The sequence below is a fragment of the Pygoscelis adeliae genome, unplaced genomic scaffold, assembly GCF_000699105.1.
Source record: "Pygoscelis adeliae isolate BGI_AS28 unplaced genomic scaffold, ASM69910v1 Scaffold40, whole genome shotgun sequence".
Taxonomy (NCBI): domain Eukaryota; kingdom Metazoa; phylum Chordata; class Aves; order Sphenisciformes; family Spheniscidae; genus Pygoscelis; species Pygoscelis adeliae.
The window spans coordinates 2959802-2980964 of NW_008823953.1; the positions used below are offsets into that span (position 1 = coordinate 2959802).

At 40.2% G+C, this 21163-nt stretch overlaps 1 protein-coding gene across 1 annotated transcript in view; it reads right to left on the reverse strand.

The window, feature by feature from the left end:
• Nucleotides 1–1958: 1958 nt before the first annotated feature.
• TPK1 (thiamin pyrophosphokinase 1) overlaps nt 1959–21163 on the reverse strand; it is a 261714-nt gene continuing 242509 nt past the window's right edge. Inside the window, exons 7-8 of the mRNA XM_009321596.1 lie at nt 17308–17370; nt 1959–3606 (exon numbers count right to left, since the gene is read on the reverse strand). Of these exons, the coding sequence (XP_009319871.1) occupies nt 3488–3606; nt 17308–17370 (182 nt within the window). The 3' untranslated portion in view covers nt 1959–3487. The remainder of the gene's footprint in view (nt 3607–17307; nt 17371–21163) is intronic.

Sequence of the window (21163 nt, forward strand, 5' to 3'; positions counted from 1 at the left end):
TCTGGATATAATAAACTTGAATGTCTCCTTTTCTGGTATGTACTCAGTCAGGTGTGTGAGAGCGCTGCTAAAGCTCACCTTATGAAATAGGCTAGGTAGCTGAAATTAGCCATTTTGAGACAGGCAAGTAGTAGTTTTTATGTATTAGGTAAACTGATCTGAGAAGAACTTGTGTGCGCTGCGAAAAGACAAATGCACGGGTCAGGTTTGTCTGATTGCAGTCAACTTGGGGGAAATACTGGAGGAAACTGCTTGTTACGTGACCTTGGAGGAAACGCTTCATTTTAGGAGACTGGAAAGGAGCTAGGATTGCTTTTTGCGGTGCCCATTCAGTACTTCACACTTGTCAGTGACTGCCTGATTGGGACAGGAACTTTGTTTCTGGATGTATAGAAGAGAAGATTTTTGGACTTTCTCAAAGGCATTAGAGAGAAGCTATAACTATAACCAGAATGTAACTGGTTGTCCTTAATGGAGGTAGTTAACGATGCTTTATTCACATGCTCAGGATGAAGCTTGCTGACATCTTCCTGTGACAACCATAAATGCAGCTTTTCCATTTTTGATGCTGTATTGGGAATTATTTTCAGGGCTTGTAAGAGGTATAAAGGAAAGATACTGGAATAAATGTTCCATGAATTGTTATGAACTGTGTGTATTTTCGATTCTGCTTACTATTTAAAATCGTTGAGATCAGCCATGCTTTGTGGAAAGCAGCATCTTCTCGCTTAAAATCTCATGTGTCTTCTGAAAAAGAGGATTTGTTTCTCAACGTCAATGCAGTTTGCTTTTGAACTGCTTCCTGTGTTAACGCTACCGTTTTCTAAAGAGAGCTCTCTCTCCTCTGGTCACTGTAGTGCACATCTCCTCTATGCCATACACGAGGTTTCCTAGACTAAAATTTTTTTGGTTTTGCAGAGTTCCAGAAGATTGCCATGGCAACAGCAATAGGCTTTGCGATAATGGGATTTATTGGTTTCTTTGTCAAATTGATCCATATCCCAATCAACAATATCATTGTGTAAGTAAATATGAACCTTCAATTTCACTACATTTTACGTTCATTTGTACCTGTTCAGTTTTAAATAGAGGATGTTAGCGAGCCCTACAGGATCCGTGTTGCTTTAGTATCTGTGCATTTCACATGTTAGTGTGACATGACAGGTATTACTTGATTCAAAGGACCTGATCAGGAAGTAGATCGTTAATTTAGCATGCTGCAAAATATTAGATCCATAGTTCTTCAGTTTTTTTTTGAGTATTCTGCTTCAAAACTGAACGTCAAGTATTTTGATTTCCAGTTCCTCAGTGTGTGTTTATCCATAGAACATTTACCTTATTTGGATCTTACATACCCTTACTGTTTCCAGTTTATAATTTGGGTATCCAAAGTAAATGCATGGATGTTAAGGTAGAGAAAACTGAGTGATTGTGCTGGAAGATGACAGGGCACAGAACAAAGTTGGTCTTGTTTCATTTACTGAGTGCTAGATATGTTTGAAACTGTTTTACGTGTAACTGCATTCTGTAAAATACCTTTTGGAATGAACATTGCAGCATGAAAAATTTGACCCTTAAGTTGACCGGCAGCCATGGTACTGATGTATTAACACCACCAGTTAAAACTCCTCACATTCTCCAGAACTGATGTAATCCCTTTTCTAGCACTGGAACAGGTTAAATGCTCTTCCATAACCACGACATGTGGCTTGATTATACCTGTAAGAGTGGTCCTCTAGGCAAGGAGAAATGTTTTAAAATAGGAGATAAGCTGTAAAGGTAGTAATGTTTGTCCTAACAAGGCAATGGTGGGAGGATAAATTAGATTTCAGATGGGATCACTTGATCACACTTGATGAGTTGAAACTGATTACTTTGTTCTCTCAACAGAGGCGGCTGAATATTCATCATGAAGAACAAGACGTTGTGACACTTGCTGCAAAGATTTCACAGCTTTGTAACTTGCTTGCTATTAAACAAGCTCAGTTTGGGTTTTCAAACATTCCTGTCATCTTAGCCCTCTTTTATAGTTTATGTGATCATACCTGTATACATTATAGGCTTTTTTTTTTTTAAGTAGTAGTAGAGTGGTTTGTTTATTTGTTTTGTTACTTCTTTCAACCATAATAGAATCATTCAGGTAGGAAGGATGCTCAACCTGGGTCAGTGTTGCCTTCTGACGAGGTCGCTTAGGGCTTTGTCCAGCCGGGTGTGAAAACTTTGCAGGGTGACAACTGTACAGCCTCTCTTCAGAAGCTCTCCCAATGCTCTCCCAATGCTTAGTAAACAGCATTGTTCCAGCAAAAGTATGCAGCAAGAAAACAGCATTGCTGTATCCTCTCAAGTGGTGATTTAAAGGTCTATCAACTGAAATTCTTGTCGCCAATTTCTGGAATCGCCATTATTACCCTTAATTCCTTTCTGCGTTTGGAAGTCCTGTTAGGTTATATTATGTACTTGACTGGAAAAAAAACTCCATCAAATAAAGAACTTGCATTGCCAATCCTTGTTCTGATGGCACAATTAAGAAAGCCAAACTAAGCTGGTTACTAAGATGTACAGTTTGTGGTTAATTTAGTTGTCGGAGATACTAAGCAGTCCTTCAGCGAATCAACAACTTGCTCGCACTGTTGGGTAGGACATAACACCCATTTTGGATACTGGTTCTGTAAGGCAACTGCACATAGAATTATAAAGGGCTCTGCGTTTGCTGACCTGGAAGTTTGCATTATTAAATGATTGGATATTTTGATTTTAAAAACTAAGCCTGTAAAAACTCTGGTAGATGCAATGCTCTTCCTCTTCAGTTGAGATGAAGAAATTTGTATTTCATTCAAAAAAGCTTATTGTAAGCATTTGCTATTTGCAGAAGTTACAATGCTACTTCTATTACAGACTTTAAAAGCACTTAATACTGGGAAATCTGATATTGGTATTACGGCAAAACTGAAGCTTCTTCAGTACACAAACTTGCTTCCTAAGCAGAAAAGTTCAATTATTCCTCCTCTCGAGAAATCTTCACCAGCACCTACATATGTTACAAACCAGGACAGAAAAATGAGGTTAACTACTCTTAGCGTTACCACCTTTTAATATAGTTACACTATGTGCAAGTGTCTACTGTATTTCCTTTTGGCAAAAGGGGAAAAAATAGTTCAGTATTGGAATAAAACACTCCGTAAGAATAGTCTGAACTAACCAGATACGCAGTAGCAGTTTCTTTACGTTCACTTCTGTTTGTGATTGCATTGGGTGGCAGCTCATGTGTCCTCTGATTAAGTAGTGTGAGGTACCAGAATGAAGTACTCGATTATTGCTACTAATCTTGATTTGATCTCAACTGACTTTTATTTCAGACTTGTTTTCCATTCAGTACATAAAATCAGTGCCTGCTTACATCTTTCGGAACAGCTTTACTGTCTTAATTCAGTGAAATTTTGCAGTAATTTGAGTTCCGTCAGATCAGAAAAGGCAGCTGTAGCTCATCTTATCTTTTGATAGCCATTGTCCACAGCAAAGGCTTGTCCGTCTCAATGGTCACAATCCTGGAGTCGTCATAGGTATTGGAAGTACTGACGAGCGTTCCAAACTTCAGCACCTGGTTAGCTGCCAAAAAAAAAAAGTAAAAGACTTAGTGGTACTCTTGAAAAAAATGCATTGATGTGCATTTATTGTTGTGAAGATTGCTGCTCCCACAAAGAAGGAATAAAACAGCTGAGTAAATCTAACCCAGGTAAACAACATCTAAAATAGCTGTGTTAAATATTAATTACAAGGCTTGTATGAGACTATCCGATGACCTGTAGAAGGAACAAATTAATACTTAATCCCCAAATTATCATTTTGAGTTTACGGCAGATTATTACAAAAGCAGGTTGTCGAATGTTCCCCCGAGTTTCACATCTGGAAATTTGTATTTCATTAGCATCAGCTCAAGTACCAGTGTTGGACAAGGTATTTAAAGTAAAACGAGGCAGAGGATCTTACTGTAGTTCCAAACATGGGATTTGCTTTAGCTCAGCAGCAAGCCTATAATCTCTTAATGTGAACCGTTCTCGAGCAAAGGCCAGCAGTTAAAAGTGGTGGTATTTAACAATTTTTGCTTTGAAGTGACTTGTATCTTTTCTTCCATTGCATGCCTAGTGAGGTAGGTGTCCACGTGCATTAGAAACCAAGTGGCATTACCCTTAACAAACAGCTAATGTCCAGTTTAGGAGAGTTTAACACAGCTAACAGTGTGGTTGTAATCATAATTTTGAAATATCCGTGAAGTTTTAAGCAACTGTTCTGTATTGTTTTAGCTGACATGTTTTAGACTTCCTACGAGCTGAGACCAAAGATACAAGCTGCCCCCAAACCAAAAAATGCAGTTTAACTTTTATCTTGCTATTTCCTCCCTTTTGGAGACAGCATTGCTTGCATTTTGCAAACATACGAACTTCCCCAAAGGCACTCTAAGACTAGTCAGTTCTGTATTAGTCCTTGCTCACGTAAAGGTTCAGAGTAAGAACGCTAAGACTCTCCTTTGTTTTAGTCTGTAAAATAAGCCAAATGACAGCTCTTACTCACTGGCACCAGAGAGTTACATTTCCATGGAGGATACAAGGAGAGCTGCAGCTGGGGAGAATGGTTGAGGCAGATCAGCAAGTCTGTGTGGCCTGTGGGAGTTGCCAAATCGTGCATTAACACTGAAGGAGGAATCCTCTGGATTTGCTATGAAGTGGCCCACTGCGAATGGAGATCTCCCTGTGATCAAGAGGTGTGCAAAATAACATAATAAGCTCTATTTTGTGATTTGCACAGGAGACAAACCCTCCAATTGTGGATGTGAACATGGGCTATAGTAAATGGGTGTAGTAATCTGTTATTACAATGCATGTTACACTGTCTACCCATTGCTGGAAGCTGCACAGGAGGAATTCATCTTGCCAGGCTGTATGGCTTGAAAATGAGAGTCTGACAAAAGGCAGGACATACAATGTGGTTCAGCGTCTCTGCTGCCAAATCTGCGCTTGCTGCTACTTGTTCCTGCTCCCACCCTTGCTATTAGCCTGAAATGAACCGAAGAAAAGGTTTCAGCTGCTAGCCGTATTTGGTTGGAATGAGAGAGTAACACCCGAGTTTCACTACTGCTTTGAACTGAAGAGTCCTGCCAGTTGAATCTCTCAGGAGTTTGAAGCATAACTGCAATGCAGTGCTGAAGTTCAGCGGGGGGGGGGGGGGGGGGGGGGTGAAGTACTAGATCAATTATGTACCTAAAATAAAGGTGCTAGATTTTATCAGGATGATTTTGGACACACAACAGTGCTAGGCAGGCTCCTAGACAAATGCCAGGACGAATGAGTTTTGGTGTTTGCCTTTGGAAGAGACAGCAGAGGCCGATGGGGTTATGCCTTGCAGAAGCTGATGCACTGGACTGAGTTGCCAGAGAACCCAGATTTCACCCTTCGCAGATAAACAGGTCATTTAATGAAGATGAGGTAACACATGGGCCGAGTTCCCTGTGTAAAAAATACTCCCAAAATACTGTGTTAAGTGTTATGATCAAGTTATAAATGTTTCCAGTCAGTTTTAAGTAGGAAAGAACCTTAAATAGTTTAAAATATTTGTTGACACACAGATTATCCATTTTTTGTTACTATATATTGAAGCTTGAAGGGAGGGGGAAAGGAAGAACTTTGTGGATCAACTCTTACTCTTCTGTATAAACCCACTCATTTAGTATCATTGCTTCTTGCCCAAGACTGTCAGAATAATTCTTAAATATTTCAGCTTTGCTTATGAAATAAAGGCTCTGTAGAAGGCAAGAATTAAGAACAACATGGCAGCTTAATGAAACAAAATCTAAAGAAGTATTTCTTCATGCATAAAATTAAGTGAAAATCTTGCCCTTTTTTTTTCTTTAAATAAAAAGTTCTTGCCCACTAGGTGGAGCCTTTTATCTTTCTCTATCAGATTTTCTTCTCTGCAAGGATCAGTTTGAAATGCTGAAGTGAAAAAAATTCAAAAACAGTACTGCTGATTCACGTGGCTCAAATGGACCAATTTGAGGTACTCGCTTTCACAACCAGCCAACATTTCAGCTAACAATTAAAAATGCATGCTTTCCATTCAATAAATGAACAGTAATGTGAAAAACTAGGTTTAAGCCAGTAAAGGAAATAAGAGGATGTACATACCTACTGCTTCTAGGAAAACTTCCTGCTGTGTCATGCATTATGATGTGAAGTTTACAAGGTCAAAGAAGTGGGAAGTTTTACCAGTTCATACCTGATCCATTCCCTTTTTTTAAATGGCTTTCAGTCTTACTTGTTAACTTCCCTGCCTTGGGAAAAAACCTATTACAAAAAAAAAAAAAAACCCAACCCATTCTTGCTATTGAGTTCATTTTTCTGAAGTGCGTTCCAAAGAAAACAACCTTTTTATTTTCTAATATTTTGTATTTATAGTTTTGATGGGTACCAAAAATGATTTTAAGAAAGGATTTCACATTGTGATTTTTGAAAAAAAAAATCTAAATCTCAAAAACCCTGGGATTTTTAGAATTCTCTAATGAAAAGAAATTTTATTTTGGATCACTGAAAATTTTCTTATAGACAAATAGTAGTCTTTTGCTTTTCATGAGAACCTTCAAGAGCTGATTTGGATAAAACCAGAAGTGATTCATCGAAAACAACACCCCCCCTTCCTGCAGTGTTAGGCCTTTTTTCCCCTGAAGTTTTGCTTAGGGCTTTGGTTCCAGTCGAACTGCGTTTATTGGTAATAGACTGTTGATGAGAAAAATACTCTACCCAGGTCCCTCAGTGTAGCTATACTATTTTTCATTACTCTCCATCTATAAAGTCAGCTTGTCTCGGTGGCACTGAGCCTAGGTGGCCGGGCCGCCAAGGAAAGCAGTGGGGGTCATGAGTGGTTACACAAGAAGGTAACTACGTAGTAGTTCTGTGGTGTGGTTTTGAAGTCTGACAACTCTGGACTTTAGAACTAAAAGCAAATGCTATTCCTGCCTTTTGGAAAAAAAAACGCCGAACCAAACCAAAAACCAAACAACAAAATCTATTATAAGCCAGGTTTTTATGGGGCACCCTATGTTCTCATCAGTAACGGAAGATTCTCATTTCTGTCAGATGGATTGCAATATATCGCTAATTCAGACCTAATCATGGTCATGGGCAGGGCTTATTTTCACATGGTAGTGGAGGGATGTTTTTCTAGCAGTTTTTATTTTATATAGCAGGTAGTTGAATCTGCCATGGTTTTAGAACGTTGGAAATAATTTAGAGAAGAAATCTGAGGGCTCGTAGGTGAGCTTCCCAAAGGAGCATAATCACAATCACAAAGATCATTATTTCTTAGACATCCCTTTTGCTGACCAAATTATATGACAAAGGACCTTTGTCCTATAATTGTCCCAAAGGACATTAACCCTGAGACTGCCCACTTCCACTATTTTATTGCTTATCTTTTGATACTTTTTTTTTTTAAATACACAATTCTGAAGATGCCATGTGGAAAATGTTAATCTCAGACTAAGATTTTGAAAGTTGATGAATCTTACGGTTGCCAGAACAACATTTGGAAATGCGAACCAAATGCACCCTATAAGTAATCAAGCTATATAAAAAAACAACCAACAAATCAGCCAACAAAGCCCAAACCTAAAACTGTATTTTAAAAACTCTTATCATATTTATACCTCTACCATGGTTGGGTGCTTTATTTTTTAGTTGGCAGTGCTGAAAGTGAGACCTAAGCCTTGCTTGCAACATGTTCACCATTGCGCTGCAGGCTTTCAGCCTGGAAACTGAACAAATAGCGTGGACTCTAATTATAATAGATTGGGTCTTGTTAGGCACTGCAAAACCACTAACTCTCAATATCAGGTTACTCAATAACTGTATTCATGATGTAGCGAACTTATAAACATTATTCCTACAACTTCATTGTACTATTTAAGACACATACGCAAAGTTTAGTCTAGCAGATGAGAGCTTATATCAAGGTCTCATGTACATCTTATAAGTTGCACTTAAGCAGGGTTTGAGGGAGGCACATACAGAGAAAAATTTATTTCTTAAATATATCATATATGGCAAAAGCAAACGCTGTCATTAATTTGAAATACTTGATTGAACAAGCAGGCCCTCTGGTTATTCCTACATCTATACCAAAACCACAGCGGGATCTGGACAGCGGAGGCATTTAAGTGCAGTATTTAATGGTCATGCTGGAAGAAGAGTTTACGAGGTGCAAGTCCCTCCTTACCAGCAGTAGATTTAGTGAAGGAAGTGATTTTGGTGTGAGAATGGCCGAACAGTCACGCCTCATGTCTTTATCCGAAGACATGTAGGCAAATGGAAGCCTTTTGGAAAGCCCTTGAATGCAGCAGCGTAGCACAAGGGTCCCCACTTCACAGGATTTCACCAACAAGTCAGGGTCTGGCTACTGTGACCACAAATGACTGAGAACAAAACACCATCACGATAAGCACGTCTCACATAGATGCCGTGATATCTATACTACGCTTCCTTTTCTCAACTTGTCTCTCAATTACTTCCTGCAATATGTAAAGTCACATCTTGCTGATTTCCACCACTGAAAATAGAAATAGGTACAGGAATACAAGCAGATTGCCACTGCTGGCATGGATGTTTGGAATATCAAAATAATTTAATTAATAATTAAAAGCCTTATTATAGTGAATGTAATCCTCTTCCCCCTAGGCGAATGTTGCATCAAAATGATAGAAAATCAAGATCAATAAGCTGAAACACAAGTTAAAGTGAAATACTGAATTACCATTTGGTATCCTATTACAGTTTATCTGGAGAGGATTTCCCTGAAGTTCTGTGTTAGGAGCAAAAATCTGCATTTAAATGGAGATGCATTAGTAACGCATGAGCTAGTACTTTGCAGGTCACCCTGTGTCTGCAGAACAGCAGCATTAATTTTGCTATTTAAAAACAAAAATGAAATAGTTTATAGCCTGATTTTCCTTTCATTTGTCCTAGTTTTACATTTGTGATTAGAGTGACTTCATTGGAGCTAATCTTGATTTACACTGATGTATACAAAGGAAAAATTGGGTCCTTGATCTCTGTGCAGTGGGAACTGCAAAACTGGAAGTTGCAAATAACAGTAATTTACAATAAAACACGAACTATTTTCAAGACGGACACAACACAGAAATACCATAAAGGCTTGCCGAGTCTGCTGGGAGGGGACAGGCTAGCCCTGTCCCACAGATCCCCTCGGGGCCAAGGGGAGTTTTGAATAAGCAGAGATTGCATTGGGCAATTTTTATAACTATTGTAACTTTTGGTACCTGGTTTTGTGGCACAGCACAATGGTTTTGTAATCTCAACAGATTTGTACGAGCAGGCTCACGAAAGCATCGAGAGGCTACGGGGTGAAGGGGGCCCAGCAGGCAGGGCCAGATGGTTATTCCACCGGTTCAGATGCTGACAAAGACTCTGGGCAGGGGCTCTGGAGCACAGGCTGCCTGGCCTCACAGCGGTGGGAATTTAGGAGGTGAGAACAAAAGCACTGGCTGTCAAGGCTTAACGATTTCATTTAAAAAGAGAGAAAAATACGTTAACAGAACTGTGTGTTCTACCCTGGATAGAAACCACCCATGTTGGGTGAGCCTTCAGAAATGCAAATGGATGTCAGAAGTTTTCACGTTTATTTCCAGCACGCATTTTTTTCCACATATTTTTCCGCTTTGTAATCATGGTGGTACTGTAAGAATAGCTCGAACTCCTCCTGTCACATCACCTGCTTGGTGGCAATTTAAAATGATAAGCTGATAAAAACGAGGCTAAGAAATAGAGCACTTTCTATACTAACGTCTCTGCTGCTACTACTGCTTCACCAAAATCAACAAGAATCATTAACTGCAGGAAGTTTCTACGGCGATTAGCAGCATTTTAGCACTACTAACAAGATGTGCTCCAGTGTTTGTTCAAAATCACTTCAGCCTCTTAATTAAAGTGGCCTAGAAAGTCTGACATGGAAACGGTATATACTATTTTCAGTAGTGCCTTTCCAGTCTAGATATGATAAAGCTGTACTAATACTACAACAGTAGAAGTGATTTACCAAAAATGTAAGTACGAAGAAAGTCAGAAAACTAGCTGGTCTAGAAGATCGTTTCGCTAAGCTAAAGGCAAAGCCAGGCTATGAAGTAATTTAAAGAATTTAGTTTAGCCAGTAAGAAGCAGAGCGTTTACTTCATTTTTGATGCTTTCCAGTGAGTTTGTATAATGTTTATCAAACTACTTACAACTCTGAGGGGCTGTACAAGTGACAGGTACTATTAATAACAGTGTTAGAGCACTGAAGAAACAGCTGCAGAAATAAAATACAGCTTCAGTTTGACAGTCACTACTGTGGAGATCTTGCATATAATCTAGACAAAATAACTTGTTGCTATTTTGGTCTGTCTCCTTCGTGTTGTGAGATAAAAAATGCTATTCTCATGAGAAAAAGGGGCAAGAGTAATGCTGAGATGCATCAGCTAATGAATTGTCTTAGTTCTAAACTTAACCGTAAGACACCTCATAGCGCACATCATCCTATTACGCTGCCATGCTTTAGAGACGTTACTTAGTCACACAAAGCTGAGGATGGCAATCGGGTACAACACTGAAACCCGAGATTAGCTAAAAACAATGGCGTTCTGTCTTGGCATTTAGGTCTGAAGCTCTGGTTTGACATGACAGCAAAGAACCTAAAAATACTTGCTATTTTGAAAGCTGCTACACCGCCAAGTTTATACGATGCATCAAATGGTGAATTTGTTAGAGAAAGCGATCCAAATGATCCTAGCAAATGACCACATGCAGTGCTGCAGACAGGAGTGAAAGGAGTGAAACTCCTTGTGATCGGGCTGTTGGAGACAGGGAAGAAAGATGGGGGGAGAGGAACGAGAGGCAATCTTTTCCTGACCCAAATCTCAGGGCTAGTAGACTACGTCCATGTACTCAGGCTTTGAACAACTTGGCACCAGAAAGCTTTTCAACACAACCAGATCCAGGACTGACCTTGATCAACATCTTGCCTCTAGCTACAGTCATTTTCCAGCACTTCATATAAAGATGAAAAAAACCCACCCTCTCACAGAAACCTATCTATCCTTCAGTGGGTTTTTAAGTGTGATATTAGTTAACCAGAACACATAGTTAATTATTTTTCTCTCCTATTCTTTGGAATCCTGATAAATCCTGTCACATTCAGTTTCATAAATTCACAAGAGGCAGTAAAAGAGCATTTTAACACACATGCATAATACAAGTCTTCCAGCTTCTCTGTAGTACTGTTGTTCCCATCGTTTGCAAAAATGTGCAGATACAATGATTATTCCTGTAACACCCAAACTGGGCCTGTAGCTGAAATATGGGTATATGGATATTTGCTCAGTAAATACCTACACAGCTTGGGTTAAATGGGGATCTCGCTCATCCGCTCCATGGAGAACACCAGCACTGCCATGAACGCTGCACAACGGTCTCAGCCAACCTCCTCTACTGCCTACCAGTGTGTAGGAAGAGTCCCCAGCGTCAAGTCTGCCATCAAATTTAGCACTGCTCTGCTTCCTTTCTCTGTGGTGGGGATGCGATTTTCCTATGGGACTTGATCTAAAGCCAGTCCCTAGCCAGCCCTGAAAAACAAATTTAAGCATGCTAGCTTCTCCTCCTTATCACTGCTGCCAGCATTAGCTCAGCTCCATATCCAGAGTCCTGTTCTGCTGCACAAGTTGCTCTGTCACTGGGCTACAGTGCCAAAATTAAATTAACTATAATTTGACAAAGCTCTGTAAAGGCTCAGTCCTTAACTCCAGCTTCTGCTGCGTTTTGTAGGGGCAGGAAGCAGAGCAGCCAAACCGTAGCAGGCTGGAACCAGTATTTGTGGCAGAACAAAGGTGGCTGTACACAACGTGCAATGTTACAATAGCGAAGATCAAAGCAGATCTTCTGAACTCTGGGAGGGGTTCAACTTATTGCAGATTTAAACCCTTCCCCCCCCAAGTCCAGCCCCCACCAGAACTGACCCAGTCCATGGCTGCTCCGTTCAGACTCCTGGGTGGCCCCCAGGAGCCACATACGTGCCAGGGACTCTCTTGACCAGCAGTTGCAGAGTTTCTTGCTCCCAGACCTCATGTCAATCAAGTTGCCAGACCAGACAGACTATTAAACTGTGCCAGAATAGTGGACCTGGTGCTCAAAGAGCTCCTCTGACCACAAGGAAGCGAACAGTTGCTTTCACCTCTGAGCACTGGTCAGGGTGCAAAAAAAAAGATGATACCTTCTGGGTGCCCTGTCACACTGAATCCCAGGACAGCTGGTTGCACAGTGGCTTGCAGATGGCAAGGACATCCCCAGCCTTGAATGCAAGCAGCAGCCCCTCTTAGCTACTAGCACTTTATTACAAATAACCGACTTCGATGAAATTAAATCCCTGACAAATAATTTTATTATGCAAGCTTTAATAGCGAACGGCACCACTTCCTAAAAGAGTTTTATGGAAATATGATATTACATTTACATGGAAAAATGAAAAGAACAGACTAGAATATTCATCCTTATGCACAAAAGGCATCATCAATAAAGCAGCTGTGCTTTTGTCTAAAACATTTCTATGGAAGTGGGTAATTATTATTTAAAAAACCCACACTGATCTGCTCCTGACAGCCCACAAAGTACATGTTCATCTACTTGCTCTCCCTGACAGCTGATCTATTCTGAGTACAGGTGACTAACTAATAAAGTCTATTATACTTCTAATAGAAAAGTAATTCCATTTATCTTTACCCTTCCTAGCAGCACTGCTTCCTTGCACTGAGTTGGGGTGGGATACTGTAACAGATTTCTAAAATGTGGTTATTTTCATCCCTACAATTGCTGTGCATTACTTAGAATTTTAGATTGCTCTGCTTTCTTCAGGAAAAACAATTAGACACAGATAATATCACCCCGAGGATGAAGCAAAAGCAATTATTTCTGTTACAAAATGTCCCTCTAGATGTGAACAACTAAGCTTTTTGATTTGTAATTTTATTACTTTGTCTTTCTGTTAACAAATAATTAATATGATTACTAACACCCTATGTACCTCTAATGTCTATACTATTTCAATTATAAAGCCATTACTGATGCTTATTAATTCTATTCCATCTATCTTCAAACTTGCATGGTAATCTTAGAACATTTGTTGACATTCATGGAGCTGCAGCTCCTCCAAACTTGCTCCCAGGAATCCAGCAAAGTTTATCTGCTGCCACCCCTGAGATGGAACAGGAAATTCAACAGCAGACTACAAACCACACAGTTTTTTGTTCAGTCACTCAGTTGGATTAAACGGCTCTCCATGTCCTCCAAAAAATAAAGGATTTTTCTGAAATAGTGTTGCCCACTGTGTCTTTGCAATCTTCCTTCTTTCTAAGCTATAAAGTCAGCTTTTTTTTTTAAATTTCCAACAAAAATGTAACATGACACAGTGAAGCCTATTTTAGCTAGTAATACCTGCTTCTTCCACCTCACCCACCATTAGAGCACTTTGCTTCAGGAAGGACACGGGAGTGGTATCTGCCACATATATGAATCAGTAAGTCAGTGCATATGGCTCATTTAAAGTTTTTGCCTGTTTGCTTTTACAGTGTCTTTTTGGATGCAAGATTCAGATTCGTTGTCAATGCTGCTGAATACAAACAGCTTCTATATAATGTTTGTCCCTGAAATTAAAAAAGGGAGATTCATCATTAAAGCCAAGTCCTAAGTCTCATTGACTGTCAAAGACTTTATTCGAGGGGAAAACTAGCTACTGAGGATCCTTTAGTTAGTTAGGCACTCTGGAAAAGTTCAATTGATTTCAAGTAATGATTTCCAATATGAACAATGCTCTTCGTGTTGGTGTGCTTCCTCCTCCTGACCTTTGAAAAGTCCCGTTCGCCCCGCTTTTGCAAACTGGCTAGCAATTCATCCTCTACGTTCAGAAACGTCATGCACTTCCAGGCCCTGTGATTGTTAAGGATCCAAAGGTTTGGGGATGTTTTCTCCTGCTTTTTCTCCTCTGGGGGGGGCTATACCATGCTTTTTGCTTGGGCTGAGTGGAATTAAAGGGTTCTGCATTAATCACGCAGTGCCGTGTCAGACACTGCCCAGGCCAGGTGATGTAAGCTCTTGACCCTCAAATGCAGAGGCCAAATGTACCGCTAAATTAATGTAGTGCTACATGGTGCAGTCAAAGACATTAAAGTTTTAAGAGTGCAACTGATTATATGTAGTTCAACTTTCAAACACATTGGTCAACGGTTGGACTTGATGATCTTAAAGGTCTTTTCCAACCTAAACAATTCTATGATTCTATGATTGCAACAGTCACGCCGTGGCACAGTGATGCATGTCAGTGGGCTCTCAGTTTTACTGTATGGAGGACTTGACATTGGCTTTTAACCTGCCCATAAACCACTCCTAACACACTGCAAGGAATGGGAAGGAAAAGGTATTACAAATCCAGTAGTCACATGTAAAATAAAAGACTAAGCCAACAGCTTGTCTACTTCTGCCAACACCAACCAATTTCTAGCACTTGGGGTTAAAAGACCATGACGGCTGCAATGGCCAAGCAAGGAAATACACCCTCAAACAGCCTCTTTTTTTAGGCTATAGGGAGCTTCCATAAAGTAAATCTCATTTATAGCCTGGGATGTTCCTTATCTCACCTGAAATTACTGTAATCTTCAAGCATTTGTCATTCCTCACTAATTACCAGTGTCTGAGGGGTATTGTAGGAGAAACGTTCCTATCAATAGCTAAGGAAGCCACCTTTCTGAATTTTATTTTGAACTTAAAATCAAACTTACTAAATATGATTGGATCTTATTTGACATTGCTTCTCCCATCCTGGCCATTTGGTGTACTCAGCACTTTCCACTCTTTCTTGTTTTGTAGTTACTTCACAAAATGTATGATACCTAGCAGAATTTCATAGACATTAACTATCTGACCAATTGTTTAAAACCATCAGATGTGAAATACTTTTTTATTTTGCAAATAGGGAAAATTTTACTGAAAGCAAAATTACGTCAGAGGAAAAGCAAATTTTGCTAAAAATTACTTTTAAAACATTTCTGTTAGTTCTAGAAACAATGATAGCAGCTTAAGTTCCTCTTAAGTTCATGTCTGTCTTAAAAGTATCTGAAGGATGAAAATATATCACTGTAAAAGATTTCTCATTAACCTGCCATCTACAGCAAGACTAACACAACTTTTTAGAGGTGTGGCATAAGTGTTACAAAAGGAAATAAGTACAGTTAAAAAGATATGAGTATGCGTGAGTACCTCTTTATCCTGGGGGAAGAATCATAGGTATAAGGGTTTATTTCCTATGTTGTTTCTAAACTTATTTTAACTAGGCATGTTTGCTTAAAATTGAAAAAATCCCAACAACATGAATTTCTACTTTCAAATAAGGCAGATCAATAATAAAGCACACAGTATTTCCAAAATATAAGCATTCCTTTAACTACTGCTATGAGGTTTCATACCAGTAGTTTCAGTAAGTCTGCTGCATAGTGCATTAAAAGATGGATGTATCTATGACTAATGCTCATAGGAAAAATTTAATATAGCTATAATCCTTTAATTTGAATTATTCTATGCTCTACTATCTTAAATGTTCTACAATATCCAAATAAAAAATCTCTGATGTCTACATGCTTACAAAGCAAGGAGAAGTACCCAAGAATATATTGATACGTCTAAAGATTAATCCTGGGATATTCCAATCAGAGTAGACACTTTTCATAATTAACCAAATGCAGAAGTCTCAAAGCAAGCAAGACCTACAACTCTATTTCACCTCTTGGAAGATGTGGAGATAGGCACATATTCCTCCTAATATCATAACTTTAGGAGTATATTGCTACATATCACTACAAAACATCCAGTGATATGGAAAAGGCCAGGGTATCTCCGAGGTAACCCTCAAAACCTAGAGATGTCTCATGCAAGCTTTGGACCCAACATCAGGCTTGGTGATCACTGAACAATTATATCTATTTTGTTATTTAAGGCATGGTCACCTATCAAAAGGTGCGCCTGTTACGGAGTAGGCAGCCCTGCTCTTCTAGTAACAGGCAGGCTTGTTTTAAGAGCCATCAAATAACATCACATGCATGCCCACTACAATGCAGACTTCATGAAACCAAGGGAAGCGCTTTGCAGTGATCCTCAAAATCAGCCAGGAAGAAAGTCTGATAAGAGCTTAAACCTTACTGGAGCGTGGGTTTAGAAAACACCAAGTAAAACACTAACATTTCCAGGAAGAGCTGGAGAACCTTGCAGGGTCTGTACAGAACTGATATAGATGAGCCCTGCAGCAAGGAGGTCAGTACATGCCAAGAGGTTTGTCATGTCACATCACGTGCAAGAGTGAAACCCAGATGATACAGATTTTGAAGTACAGGGCTCATTTACAGGTACATAAGCAGAAAAGAGAGCAATAAAGTGTCAAGCCTAAAAGCTGTGAGTAAAAATGTAGTTATATGACTTCTAACATCATCTCTGCGTGCTGCTTTGAAAGGGTACCCGTAAATAGTCATAGGATTCTCCGGCAAAGCACAGGACCTTTAAGGAAGGCCAGAATACTGCAGGAAGCTCTTACTCAAATATACCTGAAGTCAGTCAGCCATAAAGGATGCCTTACAGATGTCACACACAAACGATACTGGAAGTAGACTGAGGGGCTTGAAAACAATGCTGCAGAACAGAAAAAGTCCCTCAAATCTATCATTTCGGGAGAGGGAAGGAACACTACCAAACATTTAACAGTAGAAAAAACATCCCTTGGAAAGCTTGCCTTGCTATAGCACTCTAAACTCACTAAATGCAGTTTGCTGGCTAACCTCTGTTGCCCACAGGTAAACACTCCTGTTGAGAAGTTTTGTTTCCTCTCTTGGATCATGGACTTCAAAAGTGAGGGGATACTGAACGCAACACTGAGACAACTCCTGTAATTTGTAGAAGACAGGATGGACAATATCATTGATGTAGCGTAATGAGCCATTTCCCTCCTCCTACTGTGATTAATAGTGTGGATAGGAGGTTTGCTCGCTGAGCCGATAGACATGATTCTGGCCCTGGAGGCATGCCCTATATATAGCGCTGTGTGAATACATGCATGAAAGATTGGCAGGCAGAAGCAGCTCTGGGAGCCTTTGTTATTGTCCAGTTTACTCTTTCCTGAGCTCCTCCAGCTTGCACAATCTGTGTAGCCTCTGGGAAGGCAGCTTTAGAATTGGCTTACTTGATGGAAAAAGTTGCTTTTCTTGGTGCATATGATGCGAAGTAATGTGACAGCTATTGACAGCTGGGGGGGAAGAGGAGAGGAAAAATGAGTTAAGTCAGGGTATTGTGTGAAGGAGCAGAAGAGAGAAGGAAGAAAAAAGGAAAATTCCTCATTACCACAGCACGTGTGCAGTGACAGAGATAAGAGTTACTGGGTTTTATTATAATAATCATTATTAAAATCAGTTAAGTTGACACGAGTTTATGATGATATAAATAGTACCCCAGTGATTACTGGATGTTGTTCTTCAAAACTTAATCTTCCCCAAATAGAAAATCGTTAATAAGTTTAGGAGTCTGCCAGTCTACTCCCCCTTCACATTTTGTGAACAGGTAATGTAATGAGAATATAACCCCCAGGGCCTAGTCCTATCTACACTTCTATTGATACACACTGCGTTCCTCATGCATACATTTAAGGTGAGCCAGAATTTGCCTGCCAGCTTCTCATTCCCTTCTCCCTTATACTGCGGAGCCAATTGTAATTTTTATTGAATGGTGCAATTACATTGCAATATACCAGGCAAAAGTGCACTGCTGCTTTTGTGCTTTCTTAGTTCAGGTCTGAAAACAGAAGAAAAATTGAGTAATTGAGTCCATCAGCCTTTTTCATATTGAAACAAAAGGTAACATCCAGAGAAACTTCCTTCAGTAGGAAGATGAGGAACTAAAAATTTGGAGTCTCTCACTTTTTTCCTTTAGGAGATGGTACATGCCCAACAGAGACACCCCATTTTAGTTTATCTTCAGCAGACTGGTAGGTTCTGGACCACTAGCATGGAAAGCTGAAGTCTTGAAAAAAAAAAGACAAAAGGGGAAATGATACCAACTTAAAGACACTTGTGGCAAAACTGGAGATATTAAAATACATCAAGGAGGAAAGAGCTTACTTGAACAAATCCCAGCTGGCTCTTATTCTTAGTGCTGGGTAAAATACCCATTTCCAGAGCTCCAGGAGACATGCTGGAAACCACTACTCATTGCTGCCATTTGGAAATAAAAGTTTTACAAGCATCTCATAAGAAGATGCCATGCTTGCATTCAGCCTAAAGGAACCACCATCATTAGTAAACAGGTTATGCTGCAGTTTTCCTTCTGTTGCATGTGTGCATGCAGCTCTGTATAACAAAGTCATAGGAGACAAGATTAGGAAATGACATGCACAGCAGTTGTCTGTCAATACAGAAACCTTTTCTTCCAGAACAGGAACCAAATGTCAGATTTTTTTGGATTAAATTCTGATCTTCTACAGGTACTAGTATCAGACCATACGCCACAGCACGCTCAGTCTGATGTAGTATTAACACTAGTATTTTAACAAGTTCTGCATGGAATCATGATGGTCTAAAACACCAAGCCCTCCCCTCAAAACCCCTTAACTGCTAATGGGACTAATTTCAGTGTATGCCCCTCTGAAAATCCTGGAATTCAAACCCCTCACACTTTATAGAAGGCTGTAATCCAGGGTCATCTTTGCAAAAGATCTGCAAGTCAAGATGGGTCATGACGGGTCAAACTTTGACTGTATTTCCCACTTTGAAAACACCTAGTAGACCCCACTATCGTTCCTTAGGGAGACTGGTTTCAAACAGTACAAATCTTCAGGCCATTTGAGTACATTCACTGTCATCTTCAGGCACAACTGCAATTCCAAGACACATGCAGGCTCATCTTTAGGGTAAGTTCATAGCTAATTTGGACCTTACCTAGTAGGTCTAGTTCACTGTTCTTTTCTGCAGGCTACAGTTCAGAGAGGTACTAAATCATGTGCTTGAGCTAAGTCCACACAGACGTGTCACTGATACCATAAAAACCTCTGTCCTTTTAAAACCTCTGACCATATAACATGATGGAAAAAGGACAGAGAAATTTGTAACCTCTCACAACAACATCTGGACCCACCAGTGCCTTTAATTCTTGATTTAAAAAGCAAGCAAAACAAGACAAAACTTAGCCTAGCAAAGCCCTTCTACTTTTAAATGAATCTCTCTATTTATAACCTTAATGATAGTAAGACACATCAATAATAACATGGTAAGAAAACTCCTCTCTTTTCTCCCCAAAGCAGTTTTCTTACAACGATTATGGTAATTTTTCTTGTCTCTTGATTAAATGAAGGCGGCTTGCTTCACTTACAGATGTGTTGCCTGAGCCAAGCTGGCTTTACATTTTGGCATGCACACAGAACTCCAAACTGAAAAACCCTTGCTAAGAAAGATCTAGCATTCAAAAACTACTCAGTCTTGACACTTCACTTTCGTTGGAGCTTGGTTATGGAGGAGGGAATTTTTTTTCTTGTCACATTAAGCCAAAATTGGGTTAATCTGACCGTAGTGACGAGCCTATTTCAGGAACATGTGAAAGTCCTGTGCTACTTTTCAAGAAATGGTACATGCAGGAGTTATCTTCCCTCCAATCTCTCAAACAAATACCCCTTTCCCATCCCCCACTACCCAAACTAGAGATGTATGTTTAGAAATTCATCCTATGAAGCGATCTAGACATTCTGACGGCCGCAATTTATCACCATAAATTACTGCACTTCACAGTGCTTCTGTCATAAGAAAACACCGTATGCCCTAAATTGCCTGCTGCCCTCTTCAATAATCAGCCCAGTTTTTAAGATCTAGAGATCTGCTGATAAAGGACACCTCGGTGCATACAGCGACAAAAAAAATTGAGTTTCATACACATCACTGGAAACATCCACACGCTGGTCTATTAATCTTTAGATTGGGGTCATTTTTCTCTGGAGATGTGGTAATAGATTACTTTGAGAGAAAATGGGGAAGAGCACCCAGACAGGGGCCCGCTTAATACCAAGCAAGCTTGCCTCCCTCCTTCTTGGTTTAATCCTAAAAAGTATCTAATGCGCAAAGCTGCTGTTAACCCTGTATTGACCAACACCGATGCAAAAGGAGTGCACAATGTGTTAGCGACATCAGTCTGCCCCTACATCTTCTCAAGCACCCTACACTGTAAGACCCACACTGGCACTGCTCCTCTTCTCTCCCTGATCACAGCCCATTTCGCTGGTTCCAGCATCATCACCCACCTGCCCGAGAGCCTCTCAAACCCCCTACCCAACCTCCTTTGCATTTCTCTATCTTTTTGTTTTCTCTGGGAATCAAAATCTATTCGCTTCTGGAAAGGCACAGGAGAAAGATCACAGGCTCTGACCCTTTGTCTTTTCTCTTGTGGAGATTCAGTCTCTAGGTTACCGCAGATAGAAAAGACTTTCTCTCCCCTCATTCCTCAATCCCTCTGGATGAGCCTCAGCATGGTCCCAGACCTTCAGCGCTGCTTTTTAACGTTCTTTTGGTTCAGGACCTTTAAAACTATGTGAGGAAAAACATACCTGAAAGTGCCTTGGAGGGACTTCTGGAGGGAAGTGGCCTCACGTTCTTAGGTACTTTTGCCAGTCCTGATTTTTATAGTATTTCTTCCCGTGTTGACTCTGAAAACTGTGATTACCAGCAGCATAGGGAATGCCCACCACTGTGTTTAGGGCCACGCTTCTCCACCCACAGAGCAGAAATCAGGACTGGGAACTGAAATCAGTGGTGTTCCCTCTGTGCAAATGACCAAGAACAAGGCAGTGCCCACTCTGGGTTCCCCCTCTTTCACCATGTGTCTCATTCTGCAGCCAAGGAGACGGTCTGTCTGGGTAGAAGAAAAGCACATTGTGCTTCGCCACTCCTACATCAGCTGAACTGCCTGTGGGGGCCATATCTATAGGCATAAACTAAAGTAGTCCCAAGCTGCTGCATGGTACACCGGCATCCAGCCTGCCTCCTGGATGGCTCAGGAACACC